At 40.3% G+C, this 18,650-nt stretch overlaps 1 protein-coding gene across 1 annotated transcript in view; it reads right to left on the reverse strand.

Annotated features, from left to right (window-relative positions):
* Positions 1-18,650, reverse strand: part of CD2AP (CD2 associated protein) — a 97,752-nt gene that overhangs the window by 61,410 nt on the left and 17,692 nt on the right. The window contains exon 2 of the mRNA XM_049765364.1: positions 2,361-2,521. Within this exon, the coding sequence (XP_049621321.1) occupies positions 2,361-2,521 (161 nt within the window). The remainder of the gene's footprint in view (positions 1-2,360; positions 2,522-18,650) is intronic.

Raw genomic sequence — 18,650 nt, forward strand, 5'->3', positions numbered from 1 at the left:
TTCTTCCAGTTTAGTTATCGTTCATATTCAATGCTGCAGCACTAAGCTTTACTGACAAGTAAGATTTTGGTCGCTAAGTCAGCACTGCAAAAGCACTGAACAGTCTCAGATAAAAAGCCAAAGAAATAAAGACTAAGGGGATGGAGTGATACTACCACATCCTCCAGGTTCCCACTCATCCTCCCTGCATGCCTGCTGAACAAACATAAAACGAATTTACTTCATAATACTTGTTTCAACAAAACTTAAAACAAAAGTCAAATGGAATTATCAGGAAATAAATCATTAAGTCGATTTGTGATGATTAACTGATATGTGATGTTAACCACTATGAATGAGATATTAATGTATTATTAAAAATGTGTAAAACCACTTAGCAAGCTAAATCACAATATACAAGCTAGGAGTAAATAAAACATGCCTTTCTTAATCTAGCAAAGGGCAACTACTTTTTATACTATTAATAACTGCCATAGTCAATAACACATGTTGGGAAGTTTGTCCTGTCCTTTAAAGACACTTTCAGCAAAGACCCTTGCAAAACTGGATTCAAAGTTATAAATTACCCTAACTATTGTTTTTCCATAAAGCTCTCTTAACATTCCTTCAAAACTGAATGATAATATGGCTGGATAGAGTTATTCTTGGTGAGGTGTTCAATTCTCTGAATTTTTGTAAGATATCCCTACTTTCTCTTCTGGCTCGAAGGTTTAGATCTGATTTAGATTGTATGGGCTTCCCTTTGTATGTAAGTTTTTTTCATGGTCTTGCTTCTTTCAGAATTCTATCTGGATTTTGTCATTTTGAGGTTCTTAGAGTTTTCCTAGTCAAATCTATATTCACTGGGACCCTTCGGGCCTCGTGGATCTTAGAGCCTATAATATTCATTCTGGGAAATTCTTAGCAGTGTTTTCTTTAACTACATGACAGCGCTCAGGGTTTCCTCCTAGCTCTATGCTCAGAATTCGCTCCTGGCAGGCTTGGGGAACCATATGGGATGCTGGGATTCAAACCACCGTCCTTCTGCATGCAAGGCAAACACCCTACCTCCATGCTATCTCTCCTGTCCCTTTCTTTCATTTTTCATTTTGATCTAAACTTAGGTACCAGAGTGATAACACCACTAGATGTGCCCCCCAATCCCAAATTTAAATAATAAATTAAAATGGAGCATGATTTTCCGTAATTTCATGACAATCCTCAAGGACCAATCAAGCACCAACAGTTAAGAACTGATACAGGGCCAGAGACATACATAGCACAGCAATAGGGTGTTTGCCTTGCACGCAGATGATCGAGGACAGATGGTGGTTCGAATCCCAGTATCCCATATGGTCCCCATGCCTGCCAGGAGCAATTTCTAAGCACAGAGTCAGGTGTAACCCCTGAGCGCTGCTGAGTGTGACACCCCCCCCCCAAAGATAGGAAAAACTGCTACAAGTGAGGGCTGGAGAGATAGTACAGTGGGTAGACTGGGTGCTTGCCTTGCATGCGGCCAACCTGATTTCAATTCTAGGTACCTAGTAAAGTTCCATAAGCCCAACAAGGACACAGAGCCAGCAATAAGCTCTGAGTACCGACTGGGTGAGGCATAAAAACCAAAAATGAACAAGAAATTTAAACAACTGCCACAAGTTTGAGGAATCATAAAGGTTGTGAAGTCCCAAGAAAAGTAGTCAAGAAAGTCTGCTAGCTAGACTACAAAGAAACATGAGTGGATGACATCTTTCATGTTTTATGCCACCAGAAAAAATTTCATATTAACACTACAGTATAAGGACTACTCTCATTATAGCCTACTCTTACTAAGTCTAATTTTCTTAACTTGAATACTATTCTGCAGAACTCCTAAGGATGTAGGTACTAGGTGTACACGTTGCTATCACTCTCATCAGCATATCACTGGTTTTTCTGGAACATCTCAACAGAAAAGGGTGAAAAAAAAAATCAATGCATACTAAACCACCAAAAATTACACAAATAAATAATTCTGTACCTATCTGTACATATTTTAAAATAAATATGAGCTCATAACGATATAATTAGCTCTGAACCTTGTGGTTAATTATTAATCTCAGATTAAGCTTCCTTCTATTACTCAGAGGCTCAAACTGCATCCTATAATAGAAGTCATTAAAAGTCATGTACTTGTTGTACTGAAAAAAAAATATATTTCAAAATGGAGTGTTCCAACATGATTCTACAACTATAATACTTTAAGCTTTCAATTTTTAAATATATCACAAATATAAAAGTTTTAAATATATACATTAAATATATACATTAAATTAAATTAAAATTAAAATTAAATATATACATTAAATTCTTTGAAGCAACAGAATTTAATTAAAAATACTTACCTTAACAAAATTATCAGGAAACATTCCCCTTCTCCCATTTAGTTCTCCTTCTAGCCATCCTTCCTCCTGTAGTTTTTTCACATTCCTGATGATTTCTCCAACTCGAATAGTTAATTCGTCATCATGTACGGCATCATAGTCATATTCCACAATATAGTCAACTAAAAAAAAAATTCAACACTTAACCTTTATTTATTAAATTCATGCAATACTATCAACCACAACAATAAACAAAAATAAAAAATCTGGGATCAGAGTCATAGAACAGAAGGTAGGGTGTTTGCCTTGCATGCAGCCAACCTGGGTTCAATCCCTAGCATCCCATATGGTCCCCGGAGCCCACCAGGAGTAATTTCTGAGTGCAAAGCAGGAGTGACCCCTGAACACCCTTGGGTGTGACCAAAACAAACAAAAAAAAATCTGCTTAAGGGATCAGAGACAGTGCTAGGATAAATTATTACCTTACATAAAGCCAAACAGTTAAAATTCCTAGTAACAAATATAATCCCCTGATCATGGTTAGTGCCAGGAATAACACAAGGCAGTAATACTTCCCCTGCCCAAAGTAAAAACAGTAATAATTACAAAGACACAGTCATCAAAGCTTATCTCAGTGATTTAAATGTTTGGCTATATCAGCAAATTTCTTGGTTACCCTAAAGAGCACAGTACAAGTTTTAAAAGCGTCAAGGGCCAGATAGACACTCAGCAGACCAAGGTTCGATCCCGAGCATCCCATATGGTCCCCCCCTCACAAGCACCATTAGTAGTAATTGCTGAGTGCAAGGCCAAGACTAACCCCTCAGCATTACTGAGTATGACCCAAAACCCAAAAGAATAGTAAGAAAAACTAACAAGCCAACCCTAAAGAAAGGAATGAAGACAACTGTTAGATAACAAAGCAAGTGATTCCACAAACCAAATCCTCTTAAAAGTAAGGTTTCTCTCAGTCTCTGTTAAATCTTCTTTAGTCTACATTAGTACTTCTCAATCAGTAATGTACTAAAAGATGACTTAACTACACAAAATGTTTTACTGACTTAAAGAATACTGTTTACATATATACACAGATGGAGGAGTGCGTCCCAGTGATACTTAATGTTGCTGATAAAAGAAAAGCACTTAAAGATAGTTGATTTATAGCAATGACAGTCTCTCACATGTGCTCACAAAATGACTGATTTTCAGACACACAAAGACAAAAGAGACAATAAAGGAGATAAAAGCATTTGCCCTGCATGTAGCCAACATCAGTTCAATTCCAGGCATAGCACTACCAGGCAAGACCTATGAGCAGTGTTAGTCTATGAGCACACTGACATGTGTAGCCCAACAAGCTCCCCCTTATCCATGCATAACCTTTCAAATAAAGTATTGTCGAGTACACATGTGGTGGCTCAGTATATGGCTGGGGTAAAATGCAAAGCTGAGGATATGACTAAGGGGAAAATGCAAAGCTCAAAAGCATGAGGGCCTGGGTTAAATTCCCAGTACCATATAAAAAAACGAACAAAAAAACTTTCAGGGAATTGACTCAGAAATGTGGGTACCTGCATTCCCAGACCCAAAATCAAATGCCTGTGCCCTAAGGCCCCAATCCACAGGATATGATATATAATATTATAGAATTATATATAATTGTATATTATAAAATATATAATATAAAAGCTCAACAAGCACCTAAAAATACCCTATCGAAAAGAGGAGTGAAGGGACCAGAGTTGTAGTATAGTGAATATGGTGCTGGCTTTGCATGTAATCTGGATTAATTCCCGGACATACCAAATTGTAAAATAAATACACACACAGTATTTTCAACCCCAGTGAGCTGGTCTGATGTAAAGTTGCGAGTGAATTAAAAAACAAGCCAATCATGAGAGAATCATGGAGTCAGGTGGCTTCTAGCCTCCTGGTCTCTCTGGGCCCACCCAAACCAACAACTCTATTTGTTCAACTTCAACCAGGATAGGGAGGGTTGAGTGAGAGCCAAAGTACCTATTCAGGTGGACTTTTACAAGTCAAAGGGCTTGATGAAAATAAGGAGGAAGTTGAGGAAAGAATCTGTTTTGGGTAAAACCAAGTTGTAAATAAATAGATACAAAGAAAGCAAGGGCTATCCTTGTTTTGGGTAGATCCAAATTGAAAACTGTAAACCAACACCAGATGGTTCCCGGAGCCCAGTAGGTATAGTTTCTGAGCAGAGCCAGAAATAAGTCCTGAGTATTACTGGGTGTGGCCCCCAAACCAAAAACAAAAAGCAATCGGGAAGAGGTGGAAGAGTATCACAAAGAGGCCACAGAGATAGCCAATATATGGTACATAAGGGGAAAAGTTAATCATTACATATTATTATTAGGGAAATACAAATCAAAACAGGGAGGCATCATATTAGACAATGAGGATGGTATATATCAAAGACTGTAAACAGGGGCAGAAGCCATAGCACAGCTGATAGATAGGGTATTTGCCTTGCACAGGCTGACAGAGGACCAACCCAATTTCGATCCCCGGCTTCCCATATGGTCCCACAAGCCTGCCAGGAGTGATTTCTTGGTGCAGAGTCAGGAGTAACCCCTGAGGACCACCAAGTGTGGCCCCAAAACAAACAAACAAAAAGATGTAAACAATCACTGTTGGCATGAATGTCATCTGGTTCAGTCTCTGGAAAACAGCATGGACACTTCATAAAAAAAGCTAAGAATAGGGGCCGGAGAGATAGCACATTGGTAGGGCATTTGTCTTGCATGCAGAAAGATGGTGGTTCAAATCCCCACTTCCCACATGGTCCCCAGAGCCTGCCAGAAGCCATTTCTGAGTGCAGAGCCAGGAGTAGCCCTTGGCTGTCACTAGGTGTGCCCCCCCCCCCAAAAAAAAGGCTAAGAATAAAACTTCCATATATAATCCTGTGATCTCACTTCTTAGCATCTACTCCAAGAATGCAAAAAAAAACATGAATTCATAGAACTATAACCAAAATTTAGAAACAACCCAAATGCTCAATGACAGGTTAAAATAAAGAAATTGTAGTAGGAAAGCTACATAGCTATAGTACAGAATACTACAGAGCTGTATGGAAATATAAAAATGTGTAATATGCTGTAAATTGGATGGACATTATGTAAGTCAGAAGAAGGAAAAGTACTGGGTAACTTAACTCATCTGTGATATTTAGAGAAACAAGACAAAGGAAAAGGCATTATCAAATGAGAACAAATCAAAAACTTAAATAAAAAACTGAGATTAACAAGTACTTAAGGGGGGAGGGGAGCCATGAAGAAAAAGACTAAAAATGTCATAAAGATAATGGTCAGTCTTGGCCACTTCAATGGTGAAGAAAGTACAACTTCGTTCATTAAAACCATGAAAAGAAGGCTGGAGAGAAAGTACATAGGAATTTGCCTTGCTGAAGGGCCATAATACTGTCATAATACTGTTTCAAATCCTCTAAATAAAATATGATCCTCTTAGTATCATTCCTTGAGCAGAGGCAGAAATAGCCCCAGAACACTAGAAGTGGGCTTAACCCTCTCCCAAAAAGTGGTCCAACCCTCTGAAAAGAACATGAACATTAACTTACTGTAACCTAAACAACAGCTTTGAAAAACTGCTGGGAGTGGGGAGATAGGGAGGAGGGAAGAGATGCACTCTGGGCTCTGCCACATTCTGGGAGGTGGTGACTGCTAAGGAAAGTATTTTGCTGACACGGGGTATTTCAGAGGTCCTCAGATACCTTTGTTTACCTGGGTGCATCCAAGTTCTATTAATAATGTGCGAGAGATTTGGGCCAGTAAGTGTTCTACCTCTTGAGATGCTAATGGTCAGTCACATGGGCAATCAACCAGATTCTCAGTAAAATTTCTCAATGGAAGTGGTTTTGAGTTAACGTTAGTTACAGTTTAAGCAGCCCTCAATTATCAAACATGAAGAAAATGTGAGCACTGAGGTCTGCAGCTGGTGTCTGAAGGAAGAGTAGTCTTCTAGATATGACACATATCTTAGCACTTTCCTTTTTTTAAAAAAAGTTTCTAAAATCTTGATACCAGACAATATCTAACAACTGTCTTTCTAAAAACTTTTGTTGAAAAAAAGAAGTTTTGTTGATACACAACACCTCCTTTCTAAGAAACAGTATACACCAAAGAATGGAAACTCAACTTTATCTTTCATTGAAAATTCACATCTGGAGCTCCAGTGACAGTTGGGGATTTGACCTGCACACAGACAGCCTCAATTCTATCTCCAGTAGTCCCTTAGGATCCTCCAAGCCCACCATGAATGATCCCTGAGCAGCGAGGGTGTGGTCCCAAATCAAAAATTGGGGGTGGGAGGACTGACATGTCTGGGGCAGAATTAATAGAGCAAGAATTAAGGTGTTGAACTTGCATGCATCACTTGCATGAACTTGCAAGAATTAAGGAAGGTTTGAATCACATTTGGTACCACAAGACCACCAGGGGGCACTGTGGAGCACACAGCCAAAAGAGCATGACCCACCATTTAAAATGGTATTTATATTTAGTTAAAGAAAGGATTTTTACATTAAGGGTATGCTTAAAGTGAATAAAATAAAATGTTAACAAAATATTTGAGGGGGGTGGAGGAAACTGTATATCCTGAAAATACTCCAGTAATACAAAAGGGTATACAGACCTTTAGCCCTTCCATCTTACCTTCTCGTATCTAAACCAATCATTTAAGTCTAAACTAAATGTGGATTATTTATCTGTCAATTGTAAATACCACAGGAAAAGTTAGTTTAGCTATTAATAAACATATATTTAAATATTAAGAAAACAATTTCAATTAATTATTAATTAATTAACTTGCTTAGCTAGTGATTTTAAAAGTAGGCTATTTATAGTAATGTGAAGAAAATAAGGCTAATTGTTCAGTGTCCATTTCTGGCAATTATGTAATCAGCAGGTCTGACCAGGAGTTTAAAATGAAGGCCAGGGGCCGGAGTGGTGGCATAAGCGGTAATTATGGCCTGATGTCTGCTTTGCCTGCGCTAGCCTAGGACAGACCGCAATTTGATCCCCCAGTGCCCCATATGGTCTCCCCCAAGCCAGGAGCGATTTCTGAGTGCACAGCTAGGAGTAACTCCTGAGCATCACCGGGTGTGCCCCAAAATCTAAATAAATAAATAAATAAATAAATAAATAAATAAATAAATAAATAAATAAATAAATAAATAAATAAATAAATAAATAAATAAATAAAATGCAGGCCAAAGTGATAGTACAGCGGATAGGGCATGGGCCTTGCAAGCAGCCAGCCCCGGACCAACTAGGCCCTAGGTTCAATCCTCAGCATCCCATATGGTCCCCCAAGCCTTACAGGAGCAGTTTCTGGGCATAGAACCAAGAGTAATCCCTGAGGACTACCAGGTATGGCCCAAAAACAAAAAAGGAGACAGTTTTTAAAAAGTTTAAGATATGGCATAAAGCACAAAAGAAGTAATGATGTACAGTGTATTAGATAACTTAAACCGAACTATCCCATGGGGGGGGGGAATTGAAAAATATATAAAAATCAGTTGGATAAAATATAAAATATCACCTTCAGAGGTTAAAGAAACAGACCCAGGGATATGGCTCCATGATAGAATGCAAGTTGTGCAAGTTTAAGTTGGATTGATCCTCAGAATCTCTAAGTGCACTCCCAGCATGGTATTAATATGTATAGTTCCTGGTACAGTAACAAAAATAACAAAAAGACAAAACACTAAAAATACAGTAATATCATCAGTTAAAATTCACGAGAAAAACAGAACCCAGAGGGGTCAAGTACAATACTGATGGGAATTTTTGCCCTAGGAACTTACTTTTTTTATTTTTATTTTTTTTGGTTTTTGGGCCACACCGGCAGTGCTCAGGGGTCATTACTGGCTATCTGCTCAGAAATAGCTCCTGGCAGGCACGGGGGACATATGGGACGCCGGGATTCGAACCAACGACCTTAGGTCCTGTGTCGGCTGCTTGCGAGGCAAACGCTGCTGTGCTATCTCTCTGGCCCCAGATAACCCCACTCCCCCCAAAAAAAGTTTTATCCTTCTCATTAAACTTTGAGCAATTAAGCCATCTGAAGTGTAAAAGTCGACCGATCCCCCGGCATCCCATATGGCCCCCCCAAGCCAGGGGCAATATCTGAGCACTTAGCCAGAAGTAATCAAACGGGTGTGCCCCCCCCAAAAAAAAAAAAAACTAAAAAAAAGGAAATGGAGGCTTAGGACCTGAAAGACATAACATTAAGACATAAGACATTAAGATATAACAATGCATAAGGCCCTCACCTTGTATGCAGCTGACCTGGGTTCGAGTTCCAGAATCCCATAGGTCCCAGAGTCCACCAGGAATAAACCAACCTGAGATCAGAGCCAGGAGTAAACCCTACGATCACTCAACACCATCCCTTACCCCAAAAGTATAAAAATGTGAAAAGTACTAAAAAACTTATGAGACATAATGATCTCTTTTATATAGGCCCCAGGTCTGGAAAGCCTTTTTGGCATGCAGTGAGCCTGAATTTAGAGGCCCAACACATGACTGCCGAGCCCTAGCACCACTGTGTATAGTCTGGAACTGTTGGATCTGAGAAGTACTGTAGCACCAGTCCATGATTTAAACTGTTAAACCTTATCAGCCTTATGAAAACTGCTTGGATGATTATGTTCCCCATTCCCTGCAATAAAAAAAGTTTAAGATACACTTACGTCAGTGTTTAAGAACTGTTACTGATACCCCCAAATGTAAAATGTTGAAAAGGATTCCCTCCCATCTGCACAGCAAGAAAAAAGCTAAAAAGATAGCAATGACTTTCCTTAGTTCTCAGCAGAGAACTGAGAAACAGCACCTCTTCCTATGAGGTGAGGAAACATACATGAGGAAGTCATAATGAACATCTATGTAGAAACCACTGGAGTCATAAAGTAATCGAAACAATAGTTTGAGTTTTCCAGCTACTGTGACAAACTGACACAACAATGGGCCAGGGGTCAGACAGACAGTACAGAAAGTGGAATGTCTGTCTGCCTTCCACTTTGTCAATGCAGGTTTGACCACCAGCATTCCATACAGGTCCCCAAGCACCACCAGCAGTAATTCCTAAGTGCAGAGTGAGAAGTTACCCCTAAGAACATTACTGGGTGTGCAATCCTGTCCCCTCTTCCTCCCCCCCACCCCACAAAAAAAGGCAACAAGCATGCAAAATAGCTCCAAAAAATGAATGAATGAATGAATAAGGGGCCGGAGAGACAGCATGGAGTTGCCTTTCATGTGGAAGGTCATTGATTCGAATTCCAGCATCCCATATGGTCCCCTGAGCCTGCCAGGAGCGATTTCTGAGCTTAGAGCCAGGAGTAACCCCTGAGCACTGCCGGGTGTGACCCAAAAGCCAAAAAAAAAAAAAAAAAAAAAAAAAAGCTCAAAGAACTAATGTGCATGCTTTGTTTTGGTTTTGCTGTTACTGTTTGGGAGACCGAGTTAGGGCCATTCTCGATGGTGCTTTGGGCTTACTTCTAGCTCTCTGCTCAGGGATCATACCCAGCAGTGCTCAGGGAACCATGTGCTATAAAATCCAGGATCAAACACATCCAAAGCAAGCATCTTATCTCCCTGTAATCCTGGAGTTCATGCTTTGCATTGACTTAACTTTAATTCTCAACACTGACCAATAACCTCCAGCATCATTGGGTGCAACCTTAGCATCCCATAAGTGCCAAGCCAAATGTAGCCACTGAGCAACCACTGTAAAGACAAACTATTTTTCTCTAAGTTATAGCTCTGGAGGGGAAAACAAAATCATAGGTATCAGAAGTATCAGAAGGGTTGGTTCTGATTGAAATGGAGGCTCCAAGCCTCTGTCTTGGTCTGGGGACTGCTAACACTGTTTGGCATTCTTTGGCTTGTCTAACTCCAACTCTGCCTCCATCTTCACATGGTCTTCTTCTATCTGTCTCACACCTTATGTTTTAGCTCATAATAAGGACTTCAACCAGAGAATTTATGGCTAATTTTAAATACAGAATAGTCTCATCATCAGACCTTTAATGCTATCTGCAAAGGCCCATTTCTAAATGTCACAGTCATATCTGAAAGGGTTTAAGATTGGGTATATCCTTTTGAGGGCACAAAGTCAACCTATTACACTTAATGACAAAGATAGGATAAATGAAGAAACTTCTAGGGAACATAATCTTCACAGAGGTTTTTGTGGTTTGTTATTTCCAGGAAAGCGACCAGATTCTCACAGTGAAAGCCCAGAAAGGTCTTGTGGTTATGGCAGGAAGAGGTATGTAACCATTGTGAAATAATCAGAGCATTCTCTGTATGTAAAATCTAGTCGTTAAAGCTGTTTCCAAAAATGGGCACTAGAGCAGCACAGTTAATAGCCTCAGATGCAACTGAACGACACTTTCTCTTTGCTTTAATAAAAAAAAAAAAAAGGAGATATGAGGGGCAGAGTGATGGTGCAGTAATAGGGCATTTGCATTGCATGCTGCTGACCCAAGACTGACCATGGTATCCCCTGGCATCCCATATGGTCTCCCAAGCCAGAGACTATTTCTGAGCGTATAGCCAGGAGAAACCCAAGCAGCACCGGGTGTGGCCCAAAAAAAAAACGGGGGAAAAAAAGGAGACATTCAAGGAGCCCTTGGGTGAATTTTCCCCCTGAAAAGAGAACAATGGCACAAATATATATATATATATCTGGGCAACACTGATATAGGGAGATTTTGCCAGGGTCTTATTTCACCAGTTGAATGAGCATTTCTCAGATTTTCGTATCCCCTCCAACCAGACTCCTAGCCAGCATAATGTAAAACTCACACTAAAGACCTATTCCTGTCAGTTACAATTTGTGTTCAACTTTCATCAGATACTTCTTTTTCTTTTGGGTGGGGGAAAAGGGTTGGGGCCACACTAGGAGGCACATAGGGGTTACTCCTGGCAGGCTCGGGAAACCATATGGGACGGAAACCATATGGGATGCCAGGAATCAAACCCTAGGTCGACCATTTGCAAGACAGATGCACTACCATTGTGCTATCTCTCCAGCCCCCAACAGATACTTTTTTTGTACATGATAATTCTTACTTGGATAAAGGCAAGTTAATAGAGCATCAGACTTAAAAAAAAAAAAAAACATCAGAACCAAACTCAAATATAAGATAAATTCTGGAATTAGAGAATTTATGTTATAAAGGATGATGGAAAATACAGGCAATGAACAAGAATAGATATGGCAGGTAGATTATAAACTATGAAAGTAAATAAAATTTAAGATTAAAAATATTATAACTGGGAGCCAGAACAGTGACGCAAGTGGTAGGGCGTTTGCCTTGCATGAGCTAACCTAGGATGGACTTCAGTTCACTCCCCTGGTGTCCCATATGGTCCCCCAAGCCAGCAGCTATTTCTGAGCGCATAGCCTGGAGTAACCCCTGAGCGTCAAAGGTGTATGCCCCCCAAAATAAATAAATAAATAAAATTATTACAAATAGGGCTGGAGCAGTAATAGAGCAGGAAGGGTGTTTGACTTGCACATGGCCAACCTGGGTTCAACCCACGACATCTCTTATGATTCCGAGCCTACCTGGGGTGAATTCTGAGTGCAGAGCCAGTATAACCCTGAGGGTCGCCAGGTGTGATCCAAAATACAATATATATATATATATATATATATATATATATATATATATATATATATAAATATTTTACAAATAAAGGTCAGAGCAATAACACAGCAGATAGTGCTTTTGCAGGTAGTGCACAAGGTCAACCCAGGTTTGACCACCCCCCACCCCCCGAATTGTATATGGTCCCCAAGCCTGCCAGAGTGATCCCGAGTTACTGGATGTGATAAAAAACAAAATAAAAAGAGTGGACACTTGTGGGCACATCAGTCTGCACGCATGATCAGATGCTCTCAAGAAGGGTTAAAACTTACTTTACTGAAATAATGTTATTTTATAACTTTATATAAATAAATACCTACTCAATCTTCAACATGATCACCAAAGTGATGGGCCAAAGTTCAGTTCTCATAAATCAATACAATCTATTTTATATCTATTGAAATGTGTTCATTTCTAGCGTTAATATTTTGAGGCAAGATAATATTCTTCCAATTTAAAAATTGTTTTAGACTTTTAGTCATATTGCAAATACTACTAGCAACTGTATAAGGTATAAACCCCGATTTTATTTTGTGGCCACATCTAGTAGTTCTCATGAACTTCTCAAGGCAGGTGGTCAGGAGAATATGGGGTACCCAAGTGGATCCACAGCAGTTCTTTCATCAATCTCTTTGGCCCTGGGGATCTAAATTTTTATGGCGATAAACTGCCTGAAAGATGACTTTTTGTATTGTGCTTTGTACATAAGAACCTAGTAAACTTCTGGACATTAACATTTCTAGAACAAAAAATCTTCTCAACAAAATTATATCAAATATTAAGTCCCAAAAAGCAATTGTAGGAAGGGAGAGGGAGTGAAGGCTTTTTTGTGTCAGAGCCCAAGATATGGTTCAATCCCCAGTACTATAAGGTATGCCCCCCCTCCCCGCCAAAAAAATTAAAATATAAGGAGCCTGAGTGATAGCACAGCAGTAAGGCATTTGCCTGCAGCTGACCCAGGATGGACCCGGATTCAGTCCCCAGCATCCCATATGGTCCCCCGAGCCTGCCAGGAGTGATTTCTGAGCACAGAGCCAAGAGTAACCCCTGAGAACCAAAAAAATAAATATATAAATAAAATTTAAGGACCAGGTATGTGGCTCCGAGGTAGAATACAAATCCTGAGTATTTGAAGATCGGGTTCAATCTCTGGCACCATATTAATCAATAAAATATCTAGTATGTGCCAGTTCTTAGGTTTCATACCTAACACCATAAGGCCTCACTGAATGCTGCCAGATCTGACTCTTTGTAACTGGTTTCCATTCTTTCTCAGGATAATTCTTCTTTGCTTGTGCTTGTTCCTTGTGGACTGGAAGTACGTCTGGATTGGTTCCTTACCCCTACCTGTTCTGCTCTAGTCTGGTTGCTCAACTGCCACACTACCCATGGTAGCAGAGGTTCCCTCAGGCAGGACAATAGCAGGCAGTGAAAAGAAGAGAGAAAAGAAAAATTCTGGGCAGTGACCCAGATACAGACACCCACCTACTTTCATCTACCAATGGTGCTTTGTGTGAAGACCTTGCTTCCCACCCACCCTAGCCCCAACCTGTAGCAGCTTATGGAGGTCACTGATGGGGTAAAAGCCAAAGAGAAAGCCCCATTGGAGGGGGACCAACAGGAAGGATATGAGCAGTTCCCCCCATCCAGGTTCCGGCCCAAGTACCAAAGGCCATTCTATCCCAAGCCACCTCAGCAACCTACCAAAAGAAGGTGGAGATGAAGATGGAAAAAATGAAACCCAGCCGAAGCCCAACTGAGGAGAAAAAAAGCAAATAAATAAATAATTTTGGGGGGGTTATTTGTTTTGGGGCCACATCCAGTGATGCTCAGGGGTTACTCCTGGCTAAGCGCCCAGAAATCGCTCCTGGCTTGGGAGACCATATGGGACGCCAGGGGATCCAACCACAGTCCATCCTATGTAAGCCGCATGCAAGACAAACGCCCTATCACTGTGCCACAGCTCCGGCCCCATAAATAATAATTTTTATGTAGATTTCAGAAAGCATATACTATCAGGGGGAAAAAAGTCAAGTGAAGGGGCCAGAGAAACTGTATATTGGATTGGGTGCTTGCTTTGGACATGGCCAACTTAAATCTAATACTTAGTACTCCATATGGCCCTCCATCCCATTTTGAAGACTCCCTGAGTGCAGAGCCAGAAGTTACCCCAACTCTAGGTGTGCCTCAAAATTATTAAAAAGGGAAATGAATAAGGCAAGAGGCCTATCTATATGTAATATATGAACCAACTCTATAAAATGTTATATATTTTATATAAAATATATGCACTACATATTTTATATAAAATATCAAATTGGCTCTATCTGCAGAAATTTATGGTTTTTCCTCCTTTACTGTTTACTGTTTCTAATCTCTTAAGACAAAGTTTAATAATTCAGAAAATGTTATTCCCGTCTGTTGTCTACACAGTGTTAGGGACAGAACCTAAATTATTCAAAGCTACTAATACCTTTTTGTCAATAAAATTTCATTCCAAGGTCTGCAAGTCTAAAACGTCACCTACATGTGGAGCTAACAGAATATAGAATATATCTAGCATATTACTTCAAAAATCAAGAAACAGTTAAAATATCAAAATTCCATCCCCTAATTCTTTAAATTTATCTGATGTAGTAAACAAGACCAAACTTAAATGAAAGACGTCAACCCCAAATACCAAATACCATTTTACTATCTTAGAAAACAAAGATTCCATAGAATAAGTCATATGGAACAAGAAATCCTAACATAAAGTCAATGCTTTTCTTCTTTTTTGAGGACGTGGGGTTGAGGAGGAAGGAGACAGGCGTGAAGGAAGCATACACTAAGCATTATAAGAATTACAGTGATGATCAAACTTACTGCCACAGCATGTCATAAGCAATTTCCTTGGCCCAAAATAAACTTGTTTGTTTCGTTGTTTTGTTTTGGGTCACACCCGGAGGCATTCAGGAGTTACTCCTGGCTCTCTGCTCAGAAATCACTCCTGGCAGGCTCGAGGAACCATATGAGATGCTGGGATTTGAACCACCATCCATCCTGTGTTGGCTGCATGCAAGGCAAATGCCCTACCACTGTGCTATCCGATACTCCGGCCCCAAAATGAATTGTTTTTAAAGTTAACTATTTAGCCCAATAGTGCTCTTTGTTCTTAGTCATTTAAAAGATAAGGAGTATTTCAATGTCGTTTTATCAGTGCTTCTTAAACACTTTTCTACTTGGAACCTCTTCTTGCCTGAGATAAACCAGAGGCAAGTAATGTCAAAAATCAGATCCACGAAACATATTCTGACTTTATTTTTCACCATGGCAAGTTCAGTAACCTTAAGTGACTATTTTTTCATAACATCCATATCAGTTATATAACTCAATGGTCATATCTCCCAGTTTAAGAAGCTCAGTTATATCATATATTACATGCACAAATGAAACCAAAATAGTCTTCAAAATATTAAAGCGATGGCAAGATTTTATAAAAGTAAATGGTGATTTGTTATGCTAAACTTCTTTTTGAATGCTGAATTTCTCTTGCAATAAAAAAATTAAATTATCTGACATCTTGCAAAATTATACTGAGGTGACTCATATATTTTCACTTTAACGAACTCTGTAGACAAAAGTTGAATTTTCGAGATGAAGAGATATAAACGGGTGCTTGGCTGGCACACAGCTGAGTCAGGTTTGGTCTCCAGCATCACATATGGTACCTGGAGCCTGCCAGGAAGTGATACCTGAGTAGTCAAGAGCAAGCACTGCCAGGTGTGGCCAAAAACAATAAAACAAAATTCAAACTTTTTCTTTAAAATACTATATAAATGGTGCTGGGGCCAGTGATAGCACAGTGGTTGGGAACCCAGGACCGACCAGGGTTCATTCCCGGGCATCCCATATGGTCCCCAGAGCCTGCCAGGGCAATTTCTGAGTGCAGAGCCAGGAGTAACCCGAGTTCTGCCAGGTGTGGCCCAAACAAAACCAAAAAAAACTATATAAATGTCAAAGCAACTTTTATTTTGTTTCGTTTTGGAGTCACACCTGGAGGCACTCCTGGCTCTGCATTCAGAAATTACTCCTGGGAGAAAAGAGACCATATGAGATGCCAGGGGTTGAAAATGGGTCAGCCACATGCAAGGCAAACACACCCTACCCATGTGCAATTGCGCTGGCACCTCCAAGCAACTTTTTAATTGGGGTGGAGGGGCACCCAGCTGTGCTCAGGGGTTACTCCTAGCAGTTTCGGGAATGACAATATGGGGCGCTGAGGATCAATTCCATGGTCAACCATCTGCAAATCTAATGACTAGTTCTACCATCTCTTTGACCCCTAAAGCAATATTTACTTTTCCCCCCAGAAAAACTATCAGAGATAATACTGAGCATAGAGCATACCTGCCTTACACAAGAGAACCCGGTTAGATCCTTGGCACCCATTTGGTCCTCCAATCCATTTGGTCCCCCCCCAAACCCCAAGCACCACTGGAATTGGGCCAAAAATGAAGATATGTTCAAAAATACACACTTCTCATTTATTAGAATTTAATGAACCAGATCTTCCTAAAGTTGGTGAACTTCCCTATAAAACTGGAAATATTTTTGCCAATGTAGTCACCCTAATCACCAAATGAGTAGGGCCTTTGCCTTGCATGCAACCAGCCGACCAGGACTAGTATGAACAGAATCTGCTCTCCAGCATCCCATATGATCCTTGAGCACCACCAGGAATAACCCATGAGAACAGAGCCAGGAGTAACCAGTAAGCCCTGTCAGGTGTGGCCCAAACACCTTTGGGGTGGGGGTAAGCTCTGAGCACCACCAGGTGTGGCCCAAAACCAAAAATATAAGAAGAAAAACAGATGAATAACTCAGAAGTAAAATCAGAAAGTGGACTAAAATTGGTCTCAAAAATAGTCCCAAAATAGAAGATTTGTATAGGCTAACTTATTCAGAACTACCCTGAAACACAAAAGAAACCTACAAAGTTTCATTATTTTAAAAAACTAAAATTGGGGTCCCTCCTTTGTGCTCTGGCACAGGGCAGACATTGTGAACTCTGCTCTGCTGTGTCCTGAACCTTGAAAGACTCCATCCAGATAGTTCCCTGAGGTCATTTCTTCAGAGGTGAGCTGTCCCCGCCCACCAAGGGCACATATCTCCTAGCCAATGAACTCCAGCACAACATGTAGAAAACACCACACTACAAGTGTGGCAATGGGGAAACAACACAGGCCAACATCATGCATAGTGAATGAAGATGGCAGCTCTGATGATCTCAAAAGTGCCAACCAACTATTTAGCCTCTCAGATAAGGAGTTTAGAGAAGAAATATGGATTGCAATATGGTTGCAATAAGGCCTATGCCTTGCCAGCACTAGCCTAGGTCAAACCAGGGTTCGATTCCCCAGCATCCCATATGGTCCCCCAAGCCAGGAGCGATTTCTGAGCACATAGCCAGGAGTAACCGCTAAGTTGTCACCGGGTGTGGCCCAACCCCCCCAATCAAGACAATCCAAACTGAGGGGGACAGAGAAATAGCACAGCAGGAAGGCCTTTGCCTTGCACACAGCCAATCCAGGATGGACAATGGTTCGAATCCCAGCCCCATATAGTCAGTCCCCCAGGCCTGCCTTGAGCGACTTCTGAGCGCAGAGCCAGACTTAACCTCTGAGCGCTGCCAGATTTGACAAAGAAAGAAAGAGAGGGAGGGAGGGAGGGAAGGAGGGAAGGGAGGGAGGGAAGGAGGGAAGGAGGGAAGGGAGGAAGGGAGGAAGGGAGAGAGAGAGAGAGAGAGAGAGAGAGAAAGAGAGGAAGGAAGGAAGGAAGGAAGGAAGGAAGGAAGGAAGGAAGGAAGGAAGGAAGGAAGGAAGGAAGGAAGGAAGGAAGGAAGGAAGGAAGGAAGGAAGGAAGGAAGGAAGGAAGGAAGGAAGGAAGGAAAGAAGGAAGGGAAAAGAAAAGAAAAGAAAAGAAAAGAAAAGAAAAGAAAAGAAAAGAAAAGAAAAGAAAAGAAAAGAAAAGAAAAGAAAAGAAAAGAAAAGAACATTCCAGGCCTGAAACTTGGGGAAAAAAAAAAGTAAAGAACATTCCAAACTGAAATTATAGGACTAAAAAATTCAGTAGACTAAATGAAAACCTCACTGGATAGCCTCTCCAACAAAGCAATAGCAACTGAGGGCAGAATCAGTGAGCTGGAAGATGAGATACATAACAACTCTATACAATAGGAGATTGGTAAATAGCCTTAAAGCCAATGAGACATTGGGAAAAAATCCTCAAAGAATATGAACAGATGAAAACAGAAGTCTTTGATAAAGTCAACAGAAACAACATAAGAATCATTGGAGTCCCAAAGACCAAGTAAGAAAATTCCCAGGAAACTCCAGTCAAGAACATCATTGCAGAGAAACTCCCAGAGCTAAAGACTGCATGCAATAAAAACTGAAATTGAAACAGGAGAAACTCCTGAACTTAAAACAAAATTCCAAAACAAATAGAAAACTGGGAATAGATGTCTGCAATAAACAAAAGATTTCGAAGCATTTGTAAAACTCAAAAAGAAAAATAAATTAAAAAAAAAACTAGATCAAAAACAAGTAAAAAGTAAGCAAAACATTCAGAAT

The sequence above is a fragment of the Suncus etruscus genome, chromosome 18 (genome assembly GCF_024139225.1).
Source record: "Suncus etruscus isolate mSunEtr1 chromosome 18, mSunEtr1.pri.cur, whole genome shotgun sequence".
In the NCBI taxonomy this organism is placed as follows: domain Eukaryota; kingdom Metazoa; phylum Chordata; class Mammalia; order Eulipotyphla; family Soricidae; genus Suncus; species Suncus etruscus.